Source organism: Bufo bufo, chromosome 6, assembly GCF_905171765.1.
Source record: "Bufo bufo chromosome 6, aBufBuf1.1, whole genome shotgun sequence".
In the NCBI taxonomy this organism is placed as follows: domain Eukaryota; kingdom Metazoa; phylum Chordata; class Amphibia; order Anura; family Bufonidae; genus Bufo; species Bufo bufo.
Window position 1 is genome coordinate 163,416,544 of NC_053394.1, and position 21,686 is coordinate 163,438,229.

The 21,686-nt window shown below is 44.8% G+C and overlaps 1 protein-coding gene across 1 annotated transcript in view; it reads right to left on the bottom strand.

The window, feature by feature from the left end:
- Positions 1 to 13,576, bottom strand: part of LOC121003266 (anthrax toxin receptor 1-like) — an 85,996-nt gene extending 72,420 nt beyond the window's left edge. Inside the window, exon 1 of the mRNA XM_040434965.1 lies at positions 13,389 to 13,576. Within this exon, the coding sequence (XP_040290899.1) occupies positions 13,389 to 13,507 (119 nt within the window). The 5' untranslated portion in view covers positions 13,508 to 13,576. The remainder of the gene's footprint in view (positions 1 to 13,388) is intronic.
- Between the last annotated feature and the right edge of the window lie 8,110 nt (positions 13,577 to 21,686).

The window sequence follows — 21,686 nt, forward strand, 5'->3', positions numbered from 1 at the left end:
ACATACCCTGAACCACGGAGCAAACTCACAAGCTATCGCGAGTAGCAAGTCGCTGCAACCTTCTCCTCCCAGACCTGTCTGGATCAGTCACAGTCGTGACAGGTTGGTGCTTGAAATCATTGTATTATTTTGTTAACAACGGTTATGTCTAAATAATCACATGCAGACATCATTTGCGTTGCATCAATAGAGCTTTACAGGCAAGGACGTTGTTTCTCGTAAAAAAATTACCTAAGTCAACCATTTATTGGATCATCAAGAACTTCAACAAGAGAGGTTCAATTGCTATGAAGAAGGCTTCAGGGTGCCAAAAAAAGACCAGCAAGTGCCAGGACCGTCTCATAGGGATAGGGTCACCACCAGTGCAGAGCTTGCTCAGGAATGGCAGCAGGCAGGTGTGAATGCATCTGCCTGCTCGGTGAGGTGAATGCTTTTGGAGGGCAGCAAAGAAGGCACTCCAAAAACCCCCATCAAGGACAGACATACATTCTGTAAAGGATTGGACTGCCGAGGACTGTGGTAAAGCATAGGGATTGGACTTCAGAGGACTGGGGTAAAGTTATTTTCTCTGATGAAGCCCCCTTCAGACTAAAAAATCTAAAAAAAATTATTGGAAAAGAAAAGGTGAGCGCTAAAATTAGTCCTGTGTCATGCCAATAGTAAGGCATCTTGAGAGCATTCATGTGTGGGGTTGCTTCTTATCCTAAGGAGAGGGCTCACTCACAATTTTGCCTAAGAACATGGCCACGAATAATGAATGGCATGAAAACATTCTCCAAGAGCAACTTCTCTCATCCAGGAGCAATTGGGTGATGAACAATGTTTATTTCGAGCATGATGGAGCACCATGTCACAAGACAAAACTGATAACTAAGTGGCTTGATGATCAAAACATTGACAATGTGGCCAGGAAACTCCCCAGATCTCAATCCCATAGAGAACCCATGGTCAATCCTCAAAAAGGCCCAGAAACAAAAACACAGATGGTGATGGTTGCCATCCGTCAGGATTTGGCCCAGAAGCTGATATCCAGTGTGCCAGGGCTAACTGCAGATGTCTTAAAAAAGAAGGGTCAATGCTGGAAATATTGAGTCTTTGCATAAAATTGATGTATTTGTCAATAAAAGTTTACAGAAATTATGAAATGCTTAGAAATGTACTTACACCTGACAAAAAGATCTAAAAACCTTTAAGCTGCAAACCTTGTGAACACCAAAATGTGTCAGAACTTTTGGCCACGACTGCACACAAAACAGAACTGTGCCCACAGTGACTCTTTATAAGCAGGCTTGACTTTGAGTTAGACATTAGCAAAGTGATATATGATTTTTATGGTTTTATTTGAGCATAATGGACTATCTTCTTTTATGGCGTACCTTTCAGAGAACAGAGTGTATGCATTTTAATGACTATGCTGACCTCTATTGACCAGTTTCCAGTGAACAAATTACCATTAGTTAATGAAGAGATGGCCCATGTAGCTAAAGACAAAGCATACCAAGAGTTGAATGATGTCCTGTGTGGTATCTTCTGCTGCCTCTACCCCTATATGATGTATAGAGATGTCGCGAACATAAAATTTTCCGTTCGCAAACGGTGAACGTGAACTTCCGTGAATGTTCGCGAACGGGCGAACCGCCATAGACTTCAATAGGCAGGCGAATTTTAAAACCCACAGGGACTCTTTCTGGCCACAATAGTGATAGAAAAGTTGTTTCAAGGGGACTAACACCTGGACTGTGGCATGCCGGAGGGGGATCCATGGCAAAACTCCCATAGAAAATTACGTAGTTGACACCGAGTGTGGTAAGTTGAATTCGCAATGAGATTAATATAACCTGCATTAATCGCATTGCGAATTCAACTTAAAGCTAAGTTCCTAATGGTTGTATTGCTAGAATTGACGAATATAACGAATATAGCACTATATTCTCAATCTTCGTTATATTCTAGCAATACAACCATTAGGAACCCAGCTCTTAGTTGAATTCGCAATGCGATTAATATAACCTGTATTAATCGCATTGCGATTACAACTTAGATCTGAGTTCCTAATGGTTGTATTGCTAGAATTGACGAATATAGCACTATATTCTCAATTTTCGTTATATTCTAGCAATACAATCATTGGGAACCCAGCTCTAAGGGCTCTTTCACACTTGCGTTCTTGTCTTCCGGCATAGAGTTCCGTCGTCGGGGCTCTATGCCGGAAGAATCCTGATCAGGATTATCCTAATGCATTCTGAATGGAGAGAAATCCGTTCAGGATGCATCAGGATGCATCAGGATGTCTTCAGTGCTGCGCTTTTTGCTCCGGCCAAAAATCCGGAACACTTGCCGCAAGGCCGGATCCGGAATTAATGCCCATTGAAAGGCATTGATCCGGATCCGGCCTTAAGCTAAACGTCGTTTCGGCGCATTGCCGGAGCCGACATTTAGCTTTTTCAGAGTGGTTACCATGGCTGCCGGGACGCTAAAGTCCTGGCAGCCATGGTAAAGTGTAGTGGGGAGCGGGGGAGCAGTATACTTACCGTCTGTGCGGCTCCCGGGGCTCTTCATAGTGACGTCAGGGCGCCCCAAGCGCATGGATCATGTGATCACATGGATCACGTCATCCATGCGCATGGGGCGCTCTGACGTCACTCTGGAGCGCCCCGGGAGCCGCGCGGACTGTAAGTATACCGCTCCCCGCTCCTACTATGGCAACCAGGACTTTAATAGTGTCCTGGGTGCCATAGTAACACTGAACGCATTTGGAAGTTCCGTCTTCAAATGCTTTCAGTACACTTGCGTTTTTCCGGATCCGGCGTGTAATTCCGGCAAGTGGAGTACACGCCGGATCCGGACAACGCAAGTGTGAAAGAGGCCTTAGTTGAATTCGCAACGCGATTAATATAACCTGTATTAATCGCATTGCGATTACAACTTAGTCAAATTTGTGAAACTGCAGCTTCAGAATAAATCTAAGATGGATGCTGTCCTTGCTTTTTGATAGGAGGTGGGAGGGTCTGGGAGGAAGGGTATGCTGATTGGATGGAATGTGTCTGCTGACTGTGAGGTACAGGGTCAAAGTTTGCTCAATGATGATGTATAGGGGGCGGACCGAACATCGCACATGTTCGCCCGCCGCGGCGAACGCGAACAAGCTATGTTCGCCGGCAAATAGTTCGGGACATCACTAATGATGTACTGTTATACAAGATTGAAGACAACAAACCATTTAGGGAAGTTGTCATTGACTGCAGGAGACACTGGGTAAAGCACCTGAAATGGTTAATTTGTGACCTCCTGGGCTGCTGTGTTCTCCCCTGTCATGTTGCAGGGGAGGGGGTGAGGGAGGAGGGAGTTAGGCTACCCCTGGGCAGGGTTTGGCATGTGTTCCCTCCCTCTCCTAACCCCCTCTCCTGCAGGCTGTGATTAATGGCACTGTCCGATCAGTGTTAATATAAAGGGTTGCTTGATGCTCCACCCACCTCTTTCACCGGTGGATTGCTGGAGCTTCTGGCCCTCCCACCCTCTCTGTTTTGGTAGTTTGCCTTATGCCATTTGATTGCGTGCTTCTGTTGACATGTTTTTCTTGTTTTAGCAGGATTTACTGTTTTCAATTTCCTGAGGTCACAGCTGGCGGTTGGTGGTTGTTTGGAGATGAGGTGGTTTTTCTGATGGGTGGACTTGTCCACCAGGGCCGGTGGTTGGCATACCGCTTCAGTTTTCCCCCTAGTTCTGGTTACAATGTATGGAGAACAACTTTGTGATTATAATTAATCAGTACAATAAGCTGTAACCGACCCCATCCAAAAAATGGGTTTTGTTACACATCTGAGGGGTTGTGCGTCCTTCTTTAAGTGGGAAGTGGGAACGCATAGGCCGTTGCTTTTTCCCATAGAGTGTAAACACGACCAACACTGCTTGATTACAGGGTGGTCTTAACCCCTGGAAACAGGTGATGGAAAAAGAATCCAGCCAGCAAAGACAGAAAAATGGACGATCACAATACATTAGTAAGTGCCTTGTATTAACTTTGTATACATGATAAATAAAGTGAGACAACTCCTTTAAAGTTAGCCTTGCATATTATGTACCAAGTTTCCTTAGTGTTGGGGACAAAAAGTAGATGAAAGGACCTTGTAATCATTTAGAATTACTGTGTGACATCAGCATTGAGGAAATGGAAGCGAGATAGGATCATCAACATGACATGGGAATCTGCAAATTTCTCAACAAACAAACTGTATCTTTCCTTAACGATTGTCCTGAAAATACATCAGCAGGCGTCCAGTTTTTTTGTGGTAAGAGTGGGCTGACCTGAGGCTTCCATATTCATTGCCGGAAGCTTGCATTGCCATTAAAGTAACCCTTTCAGGGAAAACTCTGTTTGGTTCGCCAGTAGGAAGGCTATATGCTTGGTTAGGAGTATGTTAGGCACATACCTAGGAGGTGCAGATGTTGCATCTGCGCCAGGACGCTGAAGTCTGGGGACGGGGGACAAATTAATGGGTTCATTTCTTTTTATTGCCAGTGTATACTGCACATATACAGTTACAATACTGGACACAGTGCATATACATTTTTAGTACTAGGTATGGTACATGTTTATACATGTTTAACCAGCCATAATGCATATATAGTTACACTATCAAGTATAGAACATTAATGTATGCATTTATATTAGTAGCTATAAAGCACATAGTGTATGTCATTCTACTAGCAGGCATAGAGCAGATATATATTTTTAGTACCAGATATACTGAATATATACAGTTATATATACAGTACAGACCAAAAGTTTGGACACACCTTCTCATTCAAAGAGTTTTCTTTATTTTCCTGACTATGAAAATTGTAGATTCACACTGAAGGCATCAAAACTATGAATTAACACATGTGGAATTATATACATAACAAACAAGTGTGAAACAACTGAAAATATGTCATATTCTAGGTTCTTCAAAGTAGCCACCTTTTGCTTTGATTACTGCTTTGCACACTCTTGGCATTCTCATGATGAGCTTCAAGAGGTAGTCCCCTGAAATGGTTTTCACTTCACAGGTGTGCCCTGTCAGGTTTAATAAGTGGGATTTCTTGCCTTATAAATGGGGTTGGGACCATCAGTTGCGTTGAGAAGTCAGGTGGATACACAGCTGATAGTCCTACTGAATAGACTGTTAGAATTTGTATTATGGCAAGAAAAAAGCAGCTAAGTAAAGAAAAACGAGTGGCCATCATTACTTTAAGAAATGAAGGTCAGTCAGTCAGCCGAAAAATTGGGAAAACTTTGAAAGTAAGGGCTATTTGACCATGAAGGAGAGTGATGGGGTGCTGCGCCAGATGACCTGGCCTCCACAGTCACCGGACCTGAACCCAATCGAGATGGTTTCGGGTGAGCTGGACCGCAGAGTGAAGGCAAAAGGGCCAACAAGTGCTAAGCATCTCTGGGAACTCCTTCAAGACTGTTGGAAGACCATTTCAGGGGACTACCTCTTGAAGCTCATCAAGAGAATGCCAAGAGTGTGCAAAGCAGTAATCAAAGCAATAGGTGGCTACTTTGAAGAACCTAGAATATGACATATTTGCAGTTGTTTCACACTTGTTTGTTATGTATATAATTCCACATGTGTTAATTCATAGTTCTGATGCCTTCATAGTCATGAAAATAAAGAAAACTCTTTGAATGAGAAGGTGTGTCCAAACTTTTGGTCTGTACTGTATATAGAGCAGATACACATTATATATACAGTTATGTAGTGCAGATTGATATCAAAGCAGCAAACCGATCCAGCATGCATGGTAAAAGGAGTCCAAACTTCACTGAAATATCACAATCTACCTAAAATCACAAAGGACAACACAAGAGTCAGGAGGCCACCGTATCCTAGCTTCAGGTATAACTACCTGTTTTACTTTGTTTTTACACTTTTAATTGCCTCAGGAAAACATTTCACATTTTCAGGAGATATGATTAATAAAACCAAATAAATAGCTAGAAGGAGAAATGACCTGTGATGAAGTAGTGGAAGTGTTTGAAGTTTCACTTTGCTCTGGAACCTATACCCAATATGCTTTTGAAGGAGCTTTTACCCATAGCAACGAGACGGGTTCTTGCTTATGCTCTACATCAATCTGAGCTTCACTCATGGAGGACATTCATTCTCCTGAGCGTTAGAAGTCTTATCAGTCTTATCAGCATGAAGCTACCATTCTACATCATGATTTCTTGCAGACAAAATGGGTCAGAAATCTTCTGCGTGCTGGCTTAATGGGCTTGCAGAGACTGGGAACCCCTTTCAATATTGTCAGGCAGTATGCAGGGATTATAACAAAAAATGCTCACCTTGCCTGCATTCTGGTTCCAGAACCAGAAGCTCTGGTCCCCACTGGACTGGAAGTGTGAGGTACCATCAACAAGCTCCCTGCACCCTGTCTGGCAAAAGGGTTCCTAGTCTCAGAGAACCCCTTTAATCTATAGGATTTCTAAAATGAGGTGTGAGGGTTTTCTGAGACTTTAATATTTGGGGAGTGGGTTCAAACTCCAGATCAACTGAATGAAGGAGCCACAGCACTCCCCTTCATTGTTTATCCTGGCACGGTGTCATACACATGGTTGCAGTTGCACCTGGCACTACAGCTCAACCATATGTTCAGTGCTGAGACTAGGTAAACAGTTTAGGGGTATGGTACTTGTTGATGGATGAGGGTGCCAGAAATCAAACTTCTACAATTTACTTACTGATGACCTGTCCTAATCTTAGTCCATCATCACAATCGCCTTTAAAGAAGACTTTCCAAAGAAGAGTTTCCATTAAAAGCAGAGTGTACTTAAAAAATAATCTTATAGTAGGTCTTCTTTAAAGGGTTTTACACTTTTTTTCATTTAGCTCCTAATAAATCATCTGTCCTAAAACAGTGTTGCGCCGCTTTTCTATGCCAAGTAGCCACAACTAAACAAATTAGATAAAAATACCACCATGATATGTAACTTCTCAGTATGTGTATCATACATTGAGAACCAATGGCCTAAATGAAATGTTTTCAGCATATATTATAATTAGTTTTTGCAGCATTTTGTCCATTCTGTCTCACATGAGCCTTGTTAGGGCATATGATCATCACAGATGGTGGCCTCTCTGGGGAAAGAAGAACTGAATATGTGCTGCTAAGTTCCTCATCAGAGGTTACCCAAAATAAGGTTTTAACCAGTAAATAAATTTTCCTGTAAAGTTCCAGATATCAGTTTTCTGGTTAACATTCAATTCAATTTGTAGGCTGTCATAGGTTACATCTAGCTTGTGTCCAGGTCCTGCAACATGTTTGTTGGGCATCCCAAGCTAAACCATTCCCTATCATATGCTCCTGCTCATTGAATTTCCAAGCATTGACCTGAAAGATGCTGGACTATTCCCTGTCAGATGCTCCTGCTCATTGTATTTCCAAGCATTGACCTGGAAGATGCTGGACCATTCCCTGTCATATGCTCCTGCTCATCGTATTTCCAAGCCTTGACCTGGAAGATGCTGGGCCATTCCCTGTCATATGCTCCTGCTCATTGTATTTCCAAGCATTGACCTGAAAGATGCAGGACTATTCCCTGTCATATGCTCCTGTTCATTGTATTTCCAAGCATTGACTTGGAAGATGCTGGGCCATTCCCTGTCATATGCTCCTGCTCATTGTATTTCCAAGCATTGATCTGGAAGGTGCTGGACCATTCACTGTCATATGCTCCTGCTCATTGTATTTCCAAGCATTGACCTGGAAGATGCTGGACCATTCCCTATCATATGCTCCTGCTCATTGTATTTCCAAGCATTGATCTGGAAGGTGCTGGACCATTCCCTGTCATATGCTCCTGCTCATTGTATTTCCAAGCATTGACCTGGAAGATGCTGGACCATTCCCTGTCATATGCTCCTGTTCACTGTATTTCCAAGCATTGACCTGGAAGGTGCTTGACCATTGAGAAATGACCGTGACTAAGATTTTTCCTTGTGTATTCCAGATTACATGAATTTTAAGTCATCAGGTTCTGACCTACAGAAAATGAGAAATATACCCTATTCATGGTTTTGGCATAGTCTTCATGAACGAGAAAATTGGAAAAATAGACTCTTTTGTCCTGAGCGATACATTTTTCAATTGTTTTAATACAGTATATTGTGGGTGTTGCCTATTTAATCTCAGATTTTTCAGTGACCTGGATTACGTGCCAAATTTATTTGGAATCTGCAAGGATGAGCTCATTGTCAAGGGAAGCACCCACTACACAGGGGTTATCCAAAGTGGACAATTCTTTTAAAGAGGACCCATCAGCTTTTTATGACTTGTATATTTCAGTAAATACTTGCATTCCCAAAAATATTGATTCTGGAGAATCTTTTCTTAGGGCTCATGCACACGACCATTTTTTGCGTTTCGTATACGGGCCGTATTTTGATTCCATATACGAAACCATTCTTTTCTATGGGTCCGCAAAAGATGTGGACAGCACTCTGTGTGCTGTCCGCATCCGTTGCTTCGTTCCGTGGCCCATCAAAAATTATGAGGCATGTCCTATTCTTGTCCGTTTTGCGGACAAGAATAGGCATTTCTATAATGGACCTCCTGTTCCGTTCCACAAATTGCGGAAGGCACAAGGGCGGCATCCGTTTTTTGTGGACCGCAAAAACGGCACGGTCGTGTGCATGATCCCTTAGAGCTCTGTGTTGTGCCTTTCCTCAGTAATTTCTTCTAGACGTTGAAGAATAAATTTAAACCTGGGAGTTACCTTTCCTCTTGTCAAAGTCTGGCACTGGCTGAATCGATACTGGCAAACCCCAACTGGTAACACCCCATTGTCAATATATTCATACATTTCTAGGAGGTATAATAGAGGAATGGTACAATGCAGAGGAATAAGAAAAGAAGCTCCCAAAATATTATAGTAAGACAAGAATTTACAAAAACTGACATATCTGTAATATAAACAGGTCCTTTTTAAATAGAAATGCTCCAGTTAATTTGGGTGTTGTTCTTTGTTTTCTAGACACAGACGAGGCAGTCCATACAGAATAGAGGAAGGAAGCCTTGTTTTTGGTATCAGGATGTATACACAGGCAATTCATGTATATGCTGGGATTTGTACAGGATGTGCATCTAGTAATACAAACTAAAGGCAAAACCAATATATTCTGGGGTCCTAAGCCCCCCTCTGTGAGTGTTGTTTTCCTTTTTTGTGTTTTTGTATCTGCAGGTCTATCTGTGTATGTTTGTTTGTTTGGTGTTTTTGTGTATGTGTGACGTGATTATGTTTGTCTGTATATCTGCGCTTCTGTTTGTGTGTGTCTGTATGATGCATATGTCTGTGCATGTCTGTCAGTGCATCTGTGTTTCTGCATGTACCTATGTGCTATATGTGTGTGTCTGTGTGGTGTATGTGCATACCTTCCAACTTTTTGGATGGTCAAAGAGGGAGTATGTGTGGTGTATGTATGTCTCTGTGGCATATATGTGCATCTGTGTGGTGTATGTGTGTGTCTGTGTGGTGTATGTGCATCTGTGTGGTGTATGTGTGTGCCTGTGTGCTGTATGTGTGTGGTGTATGTATGTCTCTGTGACATATATGTGCATCTGTGTGGTGTATGTGTGTGTCTGTGTGCAGTATGTGTGTGTCTGTGTCATGTATGTACACTGTGTGCAGAATTATTAGGCAAATGAGTATTTTGACCACATCATCCTCTTTATGCATGTTGTCTTACTCCAAGCTGTATAGGCTCGAAAGCCTACTACCAATTAAGCATATTAGGTGATGTGCATCTCTGTAATGAGAAGGGGTGTGGTCTAATGACATCAACACCCTATATTAGGTGTGCATAATTATTAGGCAACTTCCTTTCCTTTGGCAAAATGGGTCAAAAGAAGGACTTGACAGGCTCAGAAAAGTCAAAAATAGTGAGATATCTTGCAGAGGGATGCAGCACTCTTAAAATTGCAAAGCTTCTGAAGCGTGATCATCGAACAATCAAGCGTTTCATTCAAAATCGTCAACAGGGTCGCAAGAAGCGTGTGGAAAAACCAAGGCGCAAAATAACTGCCCATGAACTGAGAAAAGTCAAGCGTGCAGCTGCCAAGATGCCACTTGCCACCAGTTTGGCCATATTTCAGAGCTGCAACATCACTGGAGTGCCCAAAAGCACAAGGTGTGCAATACTCAGAGACATGGCCAAGGTAAGAAAGGCTGAAAGACGACCACCACTGAACAAGACACACAAGCTGAAACGTCAAGACTGGGCCAAGAAATATCTCAAGCGTGATTTTTCTAAGGTTTTATGGACTGATGAAATGAGAGTGAGTCTTGATGGGCCAGATGGATGGGCCCGTGGCTGGATTGGTAAAGGGCAGAGAGCTCCAGTCCGACTCAGACGCCAGCAAGGTGGAGGTGGAGTACTGGTTTGGGCTGGTATCATCAAAGATGAGCTTGTGGGGCCTTTTCGGGTTGAGGATGGAGTCAAGCTCAACTCCCAGTCCTACTGCCAGTTTCTGGAAGACACCTTCTTCAAGCAGTGGTACAGGAAGAAGTCTGCATCCTTCAAGAAAAACATGATTTTCATGCAGGACAATGCTCCATCACACGCGTCCAAGTACTCCACAGCGTGGCTGGCAAGAAAGGGTATAAAAGAAGAAAATCTAATGACATGGCCTCCTTGTTCACCTGATCTGAACCCCATTGAGAACCTGTGGTCCATCATCAAATGTGAGATTTACAAGGAGGGAAAACAGTACACCTCTCTGAACAGTGTCTGGGAGGCTGTGGTTGCTGCTGCACGCAATGTTGATGGTGAACAGATCAAAACACTGACAGAATCCATGGATGGCAGGCTTTTGAGTGTCCTTGCAAAGAAAGGTGGCTATATTGGTCACTGATTTGTTTTTGTTTTGTTTTTGAATGTCAGAAATGTATATTTGTGAATGTTGAGATGTTATATTGGTTTCACTGGTAAAAATAAATAATTGAAATGGGTATATATTTGTTTTTTGTTAAGTTGCCTAATAATTATGCACAGTAATAGTCACCTGCACACACAGATATCCCCCTAAAATAGCTAAAACTAAAAACAAACTAAAAACTACTTCCAAAAATATTCAGCTTTGATATTAATGAGTTTTTTGGGTTCATTGAGAACATGGTTGTTGTTCAATAATAAAATTAATCCTCAAAAATACAACTTGCCTAATAATTCTGCACTCCCTGTATGTATGTGTCTGTGTGGTATATATGTGTGTGTCTGTGTGGTATATATGTGTGTGCCTGTGTGCTGCATGTGTAAGGTGTATGTATGTCTCTGTGGCATATATGTGCATCTGTGTGGTGTATGTGTGTGTATATGTGGTGTATGTGTAAGTCTGTGTGGTGTATGTGTGTGTCTGTGTGCAGTATGTGTGTGTCTGTGTGCAGTATGTGTGTGTCTGTGTGGCGTATGCATGTGTATATGTGGTGTATGTGTAAGTCTGTGTGGTGTATGTTTGTCTATGTGGTGTATGCATGTGTCTGTGTGGTGTACTGTGTCTATATAGTGTATGGGTGTCTATGTGTTGTATGTGTGTGTGGTGTAAGTATGTGTCTGTGTGCCTGCGTGGTGTATGCGCATCTGTGTAAAGTATGTGTGTGTCTGTGTGGCATGTGTGTGTGTCTGAGTGGTGTATGCATGTGTATATGTGGTGTATGTGTCTATATAGTGTATGGGTGTCTATGTGTTGTATGTGTGTGTGGTGTAAGTATGTGTCTGTGTGTCTGAGTGGTGTATGCATGTGTATATGTGGTTTATGTGTGTAGTGTCTGTGTAGTGTATGTGAGTCTGTGTAGGGTATTTTGTGTCTGTGTGTTAGAGGTTTTTGTAATTGTCAGTAAACACACATACACCGCAGCTCAGTCGCTGACGCAGCATCGGGTCAGTGCTACAGAAACCTAACAAAGAGAGTTTTATGTAGACCAACTCCACATGGATCCTCCAGCCAGTCTCACTACAGAGCCCACTGTCACAAAATGCTTCGCCGTGTGCAATGCTGTACACGTCCATGTACCACAAGTAACCATGTGAACTGAGATGTTACACCAGAGATTGTCCAAAGCAAGGCCTATCACAGTGATGTGCTACTCTGTCACATGCTCAAAGTTCAGGTCCCATCCCATGTGATTTGTGAGCCCAGACTGAAATATCCCCAGGAGGGCCGCAGTATTGACAGAGCGTGAGCCTGAGTAGTGGTGGATAGCCGACTGAAGTGCTTCACATAATGGAAGCCTCCTGAGATCTCCGATAATTCAATTATTGTCCTGCACAAAGCATGTGAAAGAAAAGCTTCTAGAAATATATCACACAAATCTGTATGTAAATGGAGGCTGAGGTTTGTGGAGCCAAATAGTTTTCTAGACGTCCAGTCATTAATGCTATTGATGAATGGACAGCACACAGCAGACAATAGATATATCATTAGATATGTGTGTCCACACTGTCCAAAAGAACGGCCCCATTGAGAATCTTAGGGTACGGTCAAGTTTCCCCATTCAGTCTTGGAAAACAAAACCAGGAGTGAATTCAAAAATTACGAAAATTGGTATCTGTCCTTAATACTTCGGGTGCAACCACGTGGCGCGGAAGTGTGTCACTTGCGTCTGAGTACTGCATGGCCGCATGGGCCACTGAAGGCTCTAATAAGACCGCACTGTTCAGTGGGTCTTTATTGTTAATGGCCGAGCGGTATTGCAGGTGCCACGGAGCCATTACCAATACAGACTGTCTAAACAGTGCGATCTCATTCGTTTAATTAGAGCCTATATGGTTGTGCGGTACTCAAACGCAGCATGGCCGCGTCGCAAGCACCTCGTGACAGCTCCATGTAGTCATACCCTTACTCTCTTTTTATGATCTGCACCTGAATTTGGCTTCCAAAACTGCATAAGGAAAGTGAATGCGCGGCCGTATCCTTAAAGTCAGCCACGTGCCACAGGGGACTGGCGAGACAGTTGCCCAGTGTGCTGGGTGCCAACAAGTCACATTGCATTGACCAGAGATTGTAGATACAGGACTAGGGCTGTAGCGACGCCTCTGTTTAATAAGTCAGATGGCGGTACTTTTAATAGATTACATTTGGGATTCTCCAAAAAGTGAAGAAATATGCCATAACATTCAGGACAATTAAGAATCCTGCCCAGCGAAGTACACGTATATAGTAGTATGGATATTTAAGATCCTGGTACAGGCTTAGCAGGTCTTAGTCCATATTTTGGATCTGGATACAGCACTTAGCCTTGTATGCACTCTCTCCCTCCTTGATGCAAACTTCTCCCATGTCTTGCAAACTCTGCCTTTGTTGTCTCTTGCCTGCCTCCCCCTCATATTCCCCCTCTGGACACTCACTTGTCAAGAATGAAGTACAGATCAAATGCCCCATCACAGGACCGCTGTTCTTCAGTCTCCTGAGCCTGGCACCACAGAGGGACTAGGGCTACAAGGGCTAGTAGGATCCCACTCTTCATGGCCCAGTGTTTCCCTGCGTCTCCTCACCCAGGACTGAGAGAGAAAGGAGGAGGAGAGGGGGCAGCAGCCAGGGGTGGGAGAAAGCGATGGAGGAGGAAGAGGATGTAAGGGAGGAGGAGAGGAATGTCTGTCTTTGCTGCTGAAACCCCAGGGGAGAGGATATTAACCCATTCAGTACATGGCCAAGCACACTTGCTTGTGGGATAATACTGAACAACTATTTGAAGGAACTTTATGGTAGACATGGGACTTTGCACTAGAAAAGGACCAGAGCACAAATCTCATTTGAAGATAGTAAATTTGTCATGTAACTGTTGGTTCTGCATTGAACGGTGATATGCTAGTTAAGATAATTCAGGGGGTTTGCATGCAGTATATTTTCAAGATGTCCTAAAATGAATCACCTGAGATGGTACTATGAAAAATTGGGCCATCAGTGACCCATTCTTTTTTTCTAGGTAGCTGTATCTATATATACACTGCTCAAAAAAATAAAGGGAACACTTAAACAACACAATGTAACTCCAAGTCAATCACACTTCTGTGAAATCAAACTGTCCACTTAGGAAGCAACACTGAGTGACAATCAATTTCACATGCTGTTGTGCAAATGGGATAGACAACAGGTGGAAATTATAGGCAATTAGCAAGACACCCCCAATAAAGGAGTGGTTCTGAAGGTGGTGACCACAGACCACTTCTCAGTTCCTATGCTTCCTGGCTGATGTTTTTGTCACTTTTGAATGCCGGCGGTGCTTTCACTCTAGTGGTAGCATGAGACGGAGTCTACAACCCACACAAGTCGCTCTGGTAGTGCAGCTTATCCAGGATGGCACATCAATGCGAGCTGTGGCAAGAAGGTTTGCTGTGTCTGTCAGCGTAGTGTCCAGAGCATGGAGGCGCTACCAGGAGACAGGCCAGTACATCAGGAGACGTGGAGGAGGCCGTAGGAGGGCAACAACCCAGCAGCAGGACCGCTACCTCCGCCTTTGTGCAAGGAGGAACAGGAGGAGCACTGCCAGAGCCCTGCAAAATGACCTCCAGCAGGCCACAAATGTGCATGTGTCTGCTCAAACGGTCAGAAACAGACTCCATGCGGGTGATATGAGGGCCTGACGTCCACAAGTGGGGGTTGTGCTTACAGCCCAACACCATGCAGGACATTTGGCATTTGCCAGAGAACACCAAGATTGGCAAATTCGCCACTGGCGCCCTGTGCTCTTCACAGATGAAAGCAGGTTCACACTGAGCACATGTGACAGACGTGACAGAGTCTTGAGACGCCGTGGAGAACGTTCTGCTGCCTGCAACATCTTCCAGCATGACCGGTTTGGCATTGGGTCAGTAATGGTGTGGGGTGGCATTTCTTTGGAGGGCCGCACAGCCCTCCATGTGCTCGGCAGAGATAGCCTGACTGCCATTAGGTACCGAGATGAGATCCTCAGACCCCTTGTGAGACCATATGCTGGTGCGGTTGGCCTGGGTTCCTCCTAATGCAAGACAATGTGTAACCATCGCGTACACACACACACAGGGGGAAGGGAAGTGACCACTGCGCTCCACCCTTACCCCTGGCCCTGCCTACTTGCCTCGCGAGTCCTAATGACAGGGGACAACTGGACGGCAATCCCTAGCTTGGAATAAGTGCAGGGATGACAGACAGACAACAGAACGTGAACGGACCGAGTCAATACCTGGAAAGCTACAAAGTACAAATGGAGCAAGCAGAGAATTGTCAGGAGAAGCCGGGGTCATAAATACCAGGAGAGTCGTGAAGTACCAAAGGAGTCAGCAGAGAATCGTCAGGAGGAGGCCGGGGTCAGAATACCAGAAGAGCAGCAAAGTACACAAGGAGCAAGCAGAGGATCGTCAGGAATTCAGCAGGAGGTAAGTACTCCAGGAAGACAAAGTCACAGGTGGAACCTAAATTAACAGGCAACCTGTGGTCAGCAGGCTGCCTGTATTTATAGTGAAGAGTGAGGGTCATGTGACGTGGCCAGCGTCACATGACCGACAGACCAACCAGTCGAGCACCGAGTGATCAGCTCGGCGCTCAAGGCAGACTTAGGAGCAGGGGGCCTCCCAGCTAGCAAAGCCGCCCTGGGAACGAGGTCAAACACAGATCCTCGCTCCAGAAGCTAAGCAGCAGGTCTGCGGCTAATGGGAGACCGAGTGCACCTTCGGAACCCCGTTACACAATGCTAGACCTCATGTGGCTGGAGTGTGTCAGCAGTTCCTGCAAGATGACGGCATTGATTCTTTGGACTGGCCCGCCCGTTCCCCAGACCTGAATCCGAATTTAGCACATCTGGGACATCATGTCTCGCTCTATCCCCCAACGTCACGTTGCACCACAGACTGTCCAGGAGTTGGCAGATGCGTTAGTCCAGGTCTGGGAGGAGATCACTCAGGAGACCGTCCGCCACCTCATCAGGAGCATGCACAGGCATTGTAGGGAGGTCATACAGGCACGTGGAGGCCACACACACTACTGAGCCTCATTTTGACTTGTTTTAAGGACATTACATCAAAGTTGGATCAGCCTGTAGTGTGTTTTTCCACTTTAATTTTGAGTGTGACTCCAAATCCAGACCATCATGGGTTGAAAAATTTGATTTCCATTTTTTAATTTTTGTGTGATTTTGTTGTCAGCACATTCAACTATGTAAAGAACAAAGTATGTCAGAAGAATATTTAATTAATTCAGATCTAGGATGTGTTATTTTTGTGTTCCCTTTATTTTTTTGAGCAGTATATATATATATATATATATATTTATATATATTGTAGGAAGGAACACAAGGGGTCGTCATTGATGGGCGGTATGTTTCACCGAGGTTCCTGGCCTCGGTGAGGTAAGAGACGTTTTTTTTCCTGAAATGTCATTATTGCAGTCTGACACTTCAGCTGGTTAGTATGGCTGTAAAGCTGATCCGGGACGGCTCTTACTGGGAGTAGCCAAAGTGCTGGGTGGGTGGCTACTCCCCACGTTCCAGGCCGGGTCTTGGGAGGCTTATAAAAAGCAGTCACCATTAAGCAGGTGGGGTGGATTATCCTCTATCTCACAGTGAAGCTGTGGAGTCTCTGTGGTTTGGGATCTGAAGATGTGTGCCGTGCTAAAGTGCTGAGAGACGCATGTTGGAAAACAGGTCCCTAAAGCCTGCTGGGGACCGCTGATGAAAAACTGCTAACAAGGTGAATGTTTTGTTCTGTGGACTTTCCATGGTGTGAACGAACACCAAGACTGTGAACTGTCATTTTGTTTTGCCTTCTGTGTGAATAAACACTGAACTGTTTAAGTTAAAGACTTTGTGGTTGCCTCTATACTGCGTCTTCTAACCTGCCTACCAGAGCGAATGCCCACTATATATATATATATATATATATATATATATATATACCTCCATACAGTAATCAACTAATACTACCATATAGTGTCTTCATTACACAGAGAGATATATATACTAGGCGGATTTTATTTTGGTAGTTTAACAAATAAGATAGTTACAGCCGTTTGAACCACTTGTGCTAAATCATAAAAAAGTGTCTGGTCATTAGGGCCCTTTCAAGCCTGGTCATTAAGGGTTAACAAATGAGCTCCTTCCCCATTAGTAAGTTAAAGCGCTTACTGGTTATTGCAGGGCCCCTATAACGACAAGAGGTGGTAATAACCAGTGAGCGCTAGCCTCTGAAGTGAAGGAAAGTGCTTACTGGTTATTGCAGGGCCCCTATAACGGCAGGAGGCGGTAATAACCAGTGAGCGCCGGCCTTTCCAGTGAAGGAAAGTGCTTACTAGTTATTGCAGGGCCCCTATGACTGGCAGGAGGCAGGATGGAAGGAAATGTCGCTACTTTTCCATTAAAAATTATTTTTAACCAGTTCCTGCAGCATGGCCCCTGAAACAAAAGGTTCATACTTACCTGCTCCCCGCTGATTCAGTCTTCTGCGCTGCCCCCATAGCCTCTATCTTCTGGTCCTCGCACTGTTTACACCTGTCAGTGCATGGCCATGGTCACTTGCACCTCTACAGCCAATGACTGGCTTCAGCAGTGACATGCTGCTTGTGGCCAAATCACCGCTGAAGCCAGTCCTTGGTTGGAGAGGTACATGTGACAATGGCCATGCACTGCCAGGTGTAAACAGCGCGGGGACCGGAAGATGGAGGCAGTGCAGATGACCAGAGTGGCAGGGAGCAGGTAAGAATAACTCTTTGGTTTCAGGGGCCATGTTGCAGCACAATATTTGGGACAATTACTGGGAAAAATTGTTCATAGGAGTGCTCATATGTGATATCTGGCCGGTATAATCGTGCTGCTGATCAGTTGATAAACAAGGAATCACTCGTTTGTTGGCTGATTTGCATATTTTATCAGGATGAAAGGTTTACAATTATCAGCAGCACATTTCTCTGTGTAATCAGGGATGGGCTACCAATATCAATATAACTAAATGAAGGCGGAATAACTGTGATAGCGATCATTCCTCACCAATCATTTTGTACTAGCTTGAGTAATAAACTGATGCAAATTATAGCCAATCGACATTTTTTATTTATTTGCGGCCCCTTGAAATAGAGCGATGTGACAATTAGTGCGCGAATATTCTAATCACAAATTTTTATTGCAAATATCAGCACTTCGAGTATTCACAAAATTCTAGATTATAGTGCTATAACTTTGTAATCACAAATTTTCTAGTTTTTTTTTTATCAATGGATAAAGCTATAATATTTTTTCACTTATTATATATAGAGATGTCCCGAACTATTTGCCGACGAACAGTTCCCGGCGAACATCGCTTGTTCGCGTTCGCCGCGGCGGGCGAACATATGCGATGTTCGGTCCGCCCCCTAAACGTCATCAGTGAGCAAACTTTGACTCTGTACCTCACAGTCAGCAGACACATTCCAGCCAATCAGCAGCATACCCTCCCTCCCAGACCCTCCCACCTCCTATCAAAAAGCAAGGACAGCATCCATCTTAGATTCATTCTGAAGCTGCAGTGTTAGTGAGAGCAGGGACAGTGCAGCTGCTGCTGATTTAATAGGGAAATCATTAGCTAGGCCAGTGTTCTGTGTCCACTCCAGTCCTCAAAGACTCATCTGATCTGCTGTAAGGACAGCGTCCTGACAGCACCCCAAAAAGCCTTTTTTAGGGCTAGTACATCAGTCTGCTTTTTTTATATATTTTTTCTCTGTAATATAATTGCAGTTGCCTGCCAGCGTGTGTGTCAGGCCCACAGAATGTACTGTGCCCACTTCTGCCAGTGCCCACCACTCATATCTGGTGTCACAGTAGCTTGCATTTAAAACAGTAAAACAATTTTTTCACTGTAATATAATTGCAGTTGCCTGCCAGTGTGTGTGTCAGGCCCACAGCGTGTACTGTGCCCACTACTGCCAGTGCCCACCACTCTAATCTGGTGTGACAGTAGCTTGCATTTAAAACTGTAAAAAAAAATTCACTGTAATATAATTGCAGTTGCCTGCCAGCGTGTGTGTTAGGCCCACAGCGTGTACTGTGCCCACTACTGCCAGTGCCCACCACTCATATCTGGTGTCACAGTAGCTTGCATTTAAAACAGTAAAAAAAAAAATCACTGTAATATAATTGCAGTTGCCTGCCAGCGTGTGTGTCAGGCCCACAGAATGTACTGTGCCCACTACTGCCAGTGCCCACCACTCATATCTGGTGTCACAGTAGCTTGCATTTAAAACAGTAAAACAATTTTTTCACTGTAATATAATTGCAGTTGCCTGCAAGCGTGTGTGTCAGGCCCACAGCGTGTACTGTGCCCACTACTGCCAGTGCCCACCACTCATATCTGGTGTCACAGTAGCTTGCATTTAAAACAGTAAAAAAAAAAAATCAATGTAATATAATTGCAGTTGCCTGCCAGCGTGTGTGTCAGGCCCACAGCGTGTACTGTGCCCACTACTCATATCTGGTGTCATAGTAGCTTGCATTTAAAACAGTAAAACAATTTTTTTACTGTAATATAAATGCAGTTGCCTGCCAGCGTGTGTGTCAGACCCACAGCGTGTACTGTGCCCACTACTCATATCTGGTGTCACAGTAGCTTGCATTTAAAACAGTAAAAAAAAAATAATCACTGTAATATAATTGCAGTTGCCTGCCAGCGTGTGTGTCAGGCCCACAGCGTGTACTGTGCCCACTACTGCCAGTGCACACCACTCATATCTGGTGTCCGAGTAGCTTGCATTTAAAACAGTAAAACAATTTTTTCACTGTAATATAATTGCAGTTGCCTGCAAGCGTGTGTGTCAGGCCCACAGCGTGTACTGTGCCCACTACTGCCAGTGCCCACCACTCATATCTGGTGTCACAGTAGCTTGCATTTAAGAGAGTAAAAAAAAAATTCAATGTAATATAATTGCAGTTGCCTGCCAGCGTGTGTGTCAGGCCCACAGCGTGTACTGTGCCCACTACTGCCAGTGCCCACCACTCATATCTGGTGCCACAGTAGCTTGCACGCATAGTACCACTAATCAAAGAAAAAAAATGACAGGCAGAGGCAGGCAACCCCGCAGGGGCTGTCTTGGTCGTGGTGCTGTGATTTCCTTTGGCCCTAGAATAATGCCCAGTGTTCAGAGGCCACGTACCCTGAAATCGAAAAGTTCTGAGGACATAGTTGACTGGCTAACACAGGACACCCAATCTTCTACAGCTTCCGCTTGGAACCTTGACACACCATCCTCCTCCAGCTCAGCTTCGGGCACCTCTCAAGTTACCACTCGCCTTCCTGCCGCCACTACCAACACTAGCACCATAGCTGCTTCACTTGATCTGTCAGAGGAGTTATTTACACATCAGTTGGAAGAAATTAGTGATGCGCAACCATTATTGCCAGAGGATGTAGATAACAGGGATATGTCTCAGTCAGGCAGCATTACACACATGGACGTACGGTGTGATGATGATGATGATGTTGTACCCGCTGCTGCTTCCTTTGCTGAGTTGTCAGATACAAGTGAAGCGGTTGATGATGATGATGTGTCCGTGGATGTCACGTGGGTGCCCGCTCGAAGAGAAGAAGAACAGGGGGAAAGTTCAGATGGGGAGACAGAGAGGAGGAGGAGACGAGTTGGAAGCAGGGGGAGGTCGTCGCAAGGAGCTAGTGGCACAGTCAGACAGCATGTATCGGCACCCGGGGTCAGCCAGACAGCACGTCAATCAACGCATGCTGTTGCCACCACCAGAATGCCGTCATTGCAAAGCTCAACAGTGTGGCATTTTTTTTGTGTGTCTGTGTGTCTGATAACAGCGATGCCATTCACAACCTGTGCCAAAAGAAACTGAGTCGTGGGAAGTCCAACACCCACCTAGGTATAACTGCTTTGCACATGATCTCACATCACAAACGCCTATGGGATCAACACATGATGAGTACAAGCAGCACACAAACTCAAAGCCACCATCCTCCTCCTGGTCCAGCATCTTCAGCCACGTCAACCACTGCTGTCCTCCTTGCCCCCTCTCAACCACCCGCCACTCCGCCTCTCACCTTCAGCAGTTCCTGCTAATCTGCCCACAGTCAGGTGTCTGTCAAGGAAATGTTTGTGCGTAAGAAGCCAATGTCACAGAGTCACCCCCTTGCCCGGCGTCTGACAGCTGGCTTGTCGGAACTCTTAGCCCGCCAGCTTTTACCATACAAGCTGGTGGAGTCTGAGGCCTTCAACAAATTTGTAGCTATTGGGACACCGCAGTGTAAGGTACCCGGCCGAATTTTTTTTTCACAAAAGGCAATCCCCAACCTGTACTCTATTGTGGAAAAGGAAGTCATGGCATGTCTGGCACACAGTGTTCGAGCAAGGGTCCATCTGACCACTGATACCTGGTCTGCAAAGCACGGTCAGGGCAGGTATATCACGTACACTGCGCATTGGGTAAACTTGCTGACGGCTGCCAAGCATGGAATGCGTGGCTCTGCAGAGGAGTTGGTGACACCGCCACGACTTGCAGGCAGGCCTGCTGCCACCTCCTCTACTCCTCCTACTCCATCCTCTCCACTAACCTCCTCGGCTGAGTCCTCTTCTGCTGCTGCGTCTTGCTCCACATCAACTGCACCCCCCCAGCTCCCCAGGGGCTATTCCACATCCCGGATACGACAGTGTCACGCCGTCTTGGGGTTGACTTGCCTGAAAGCAGAGAGTCACAC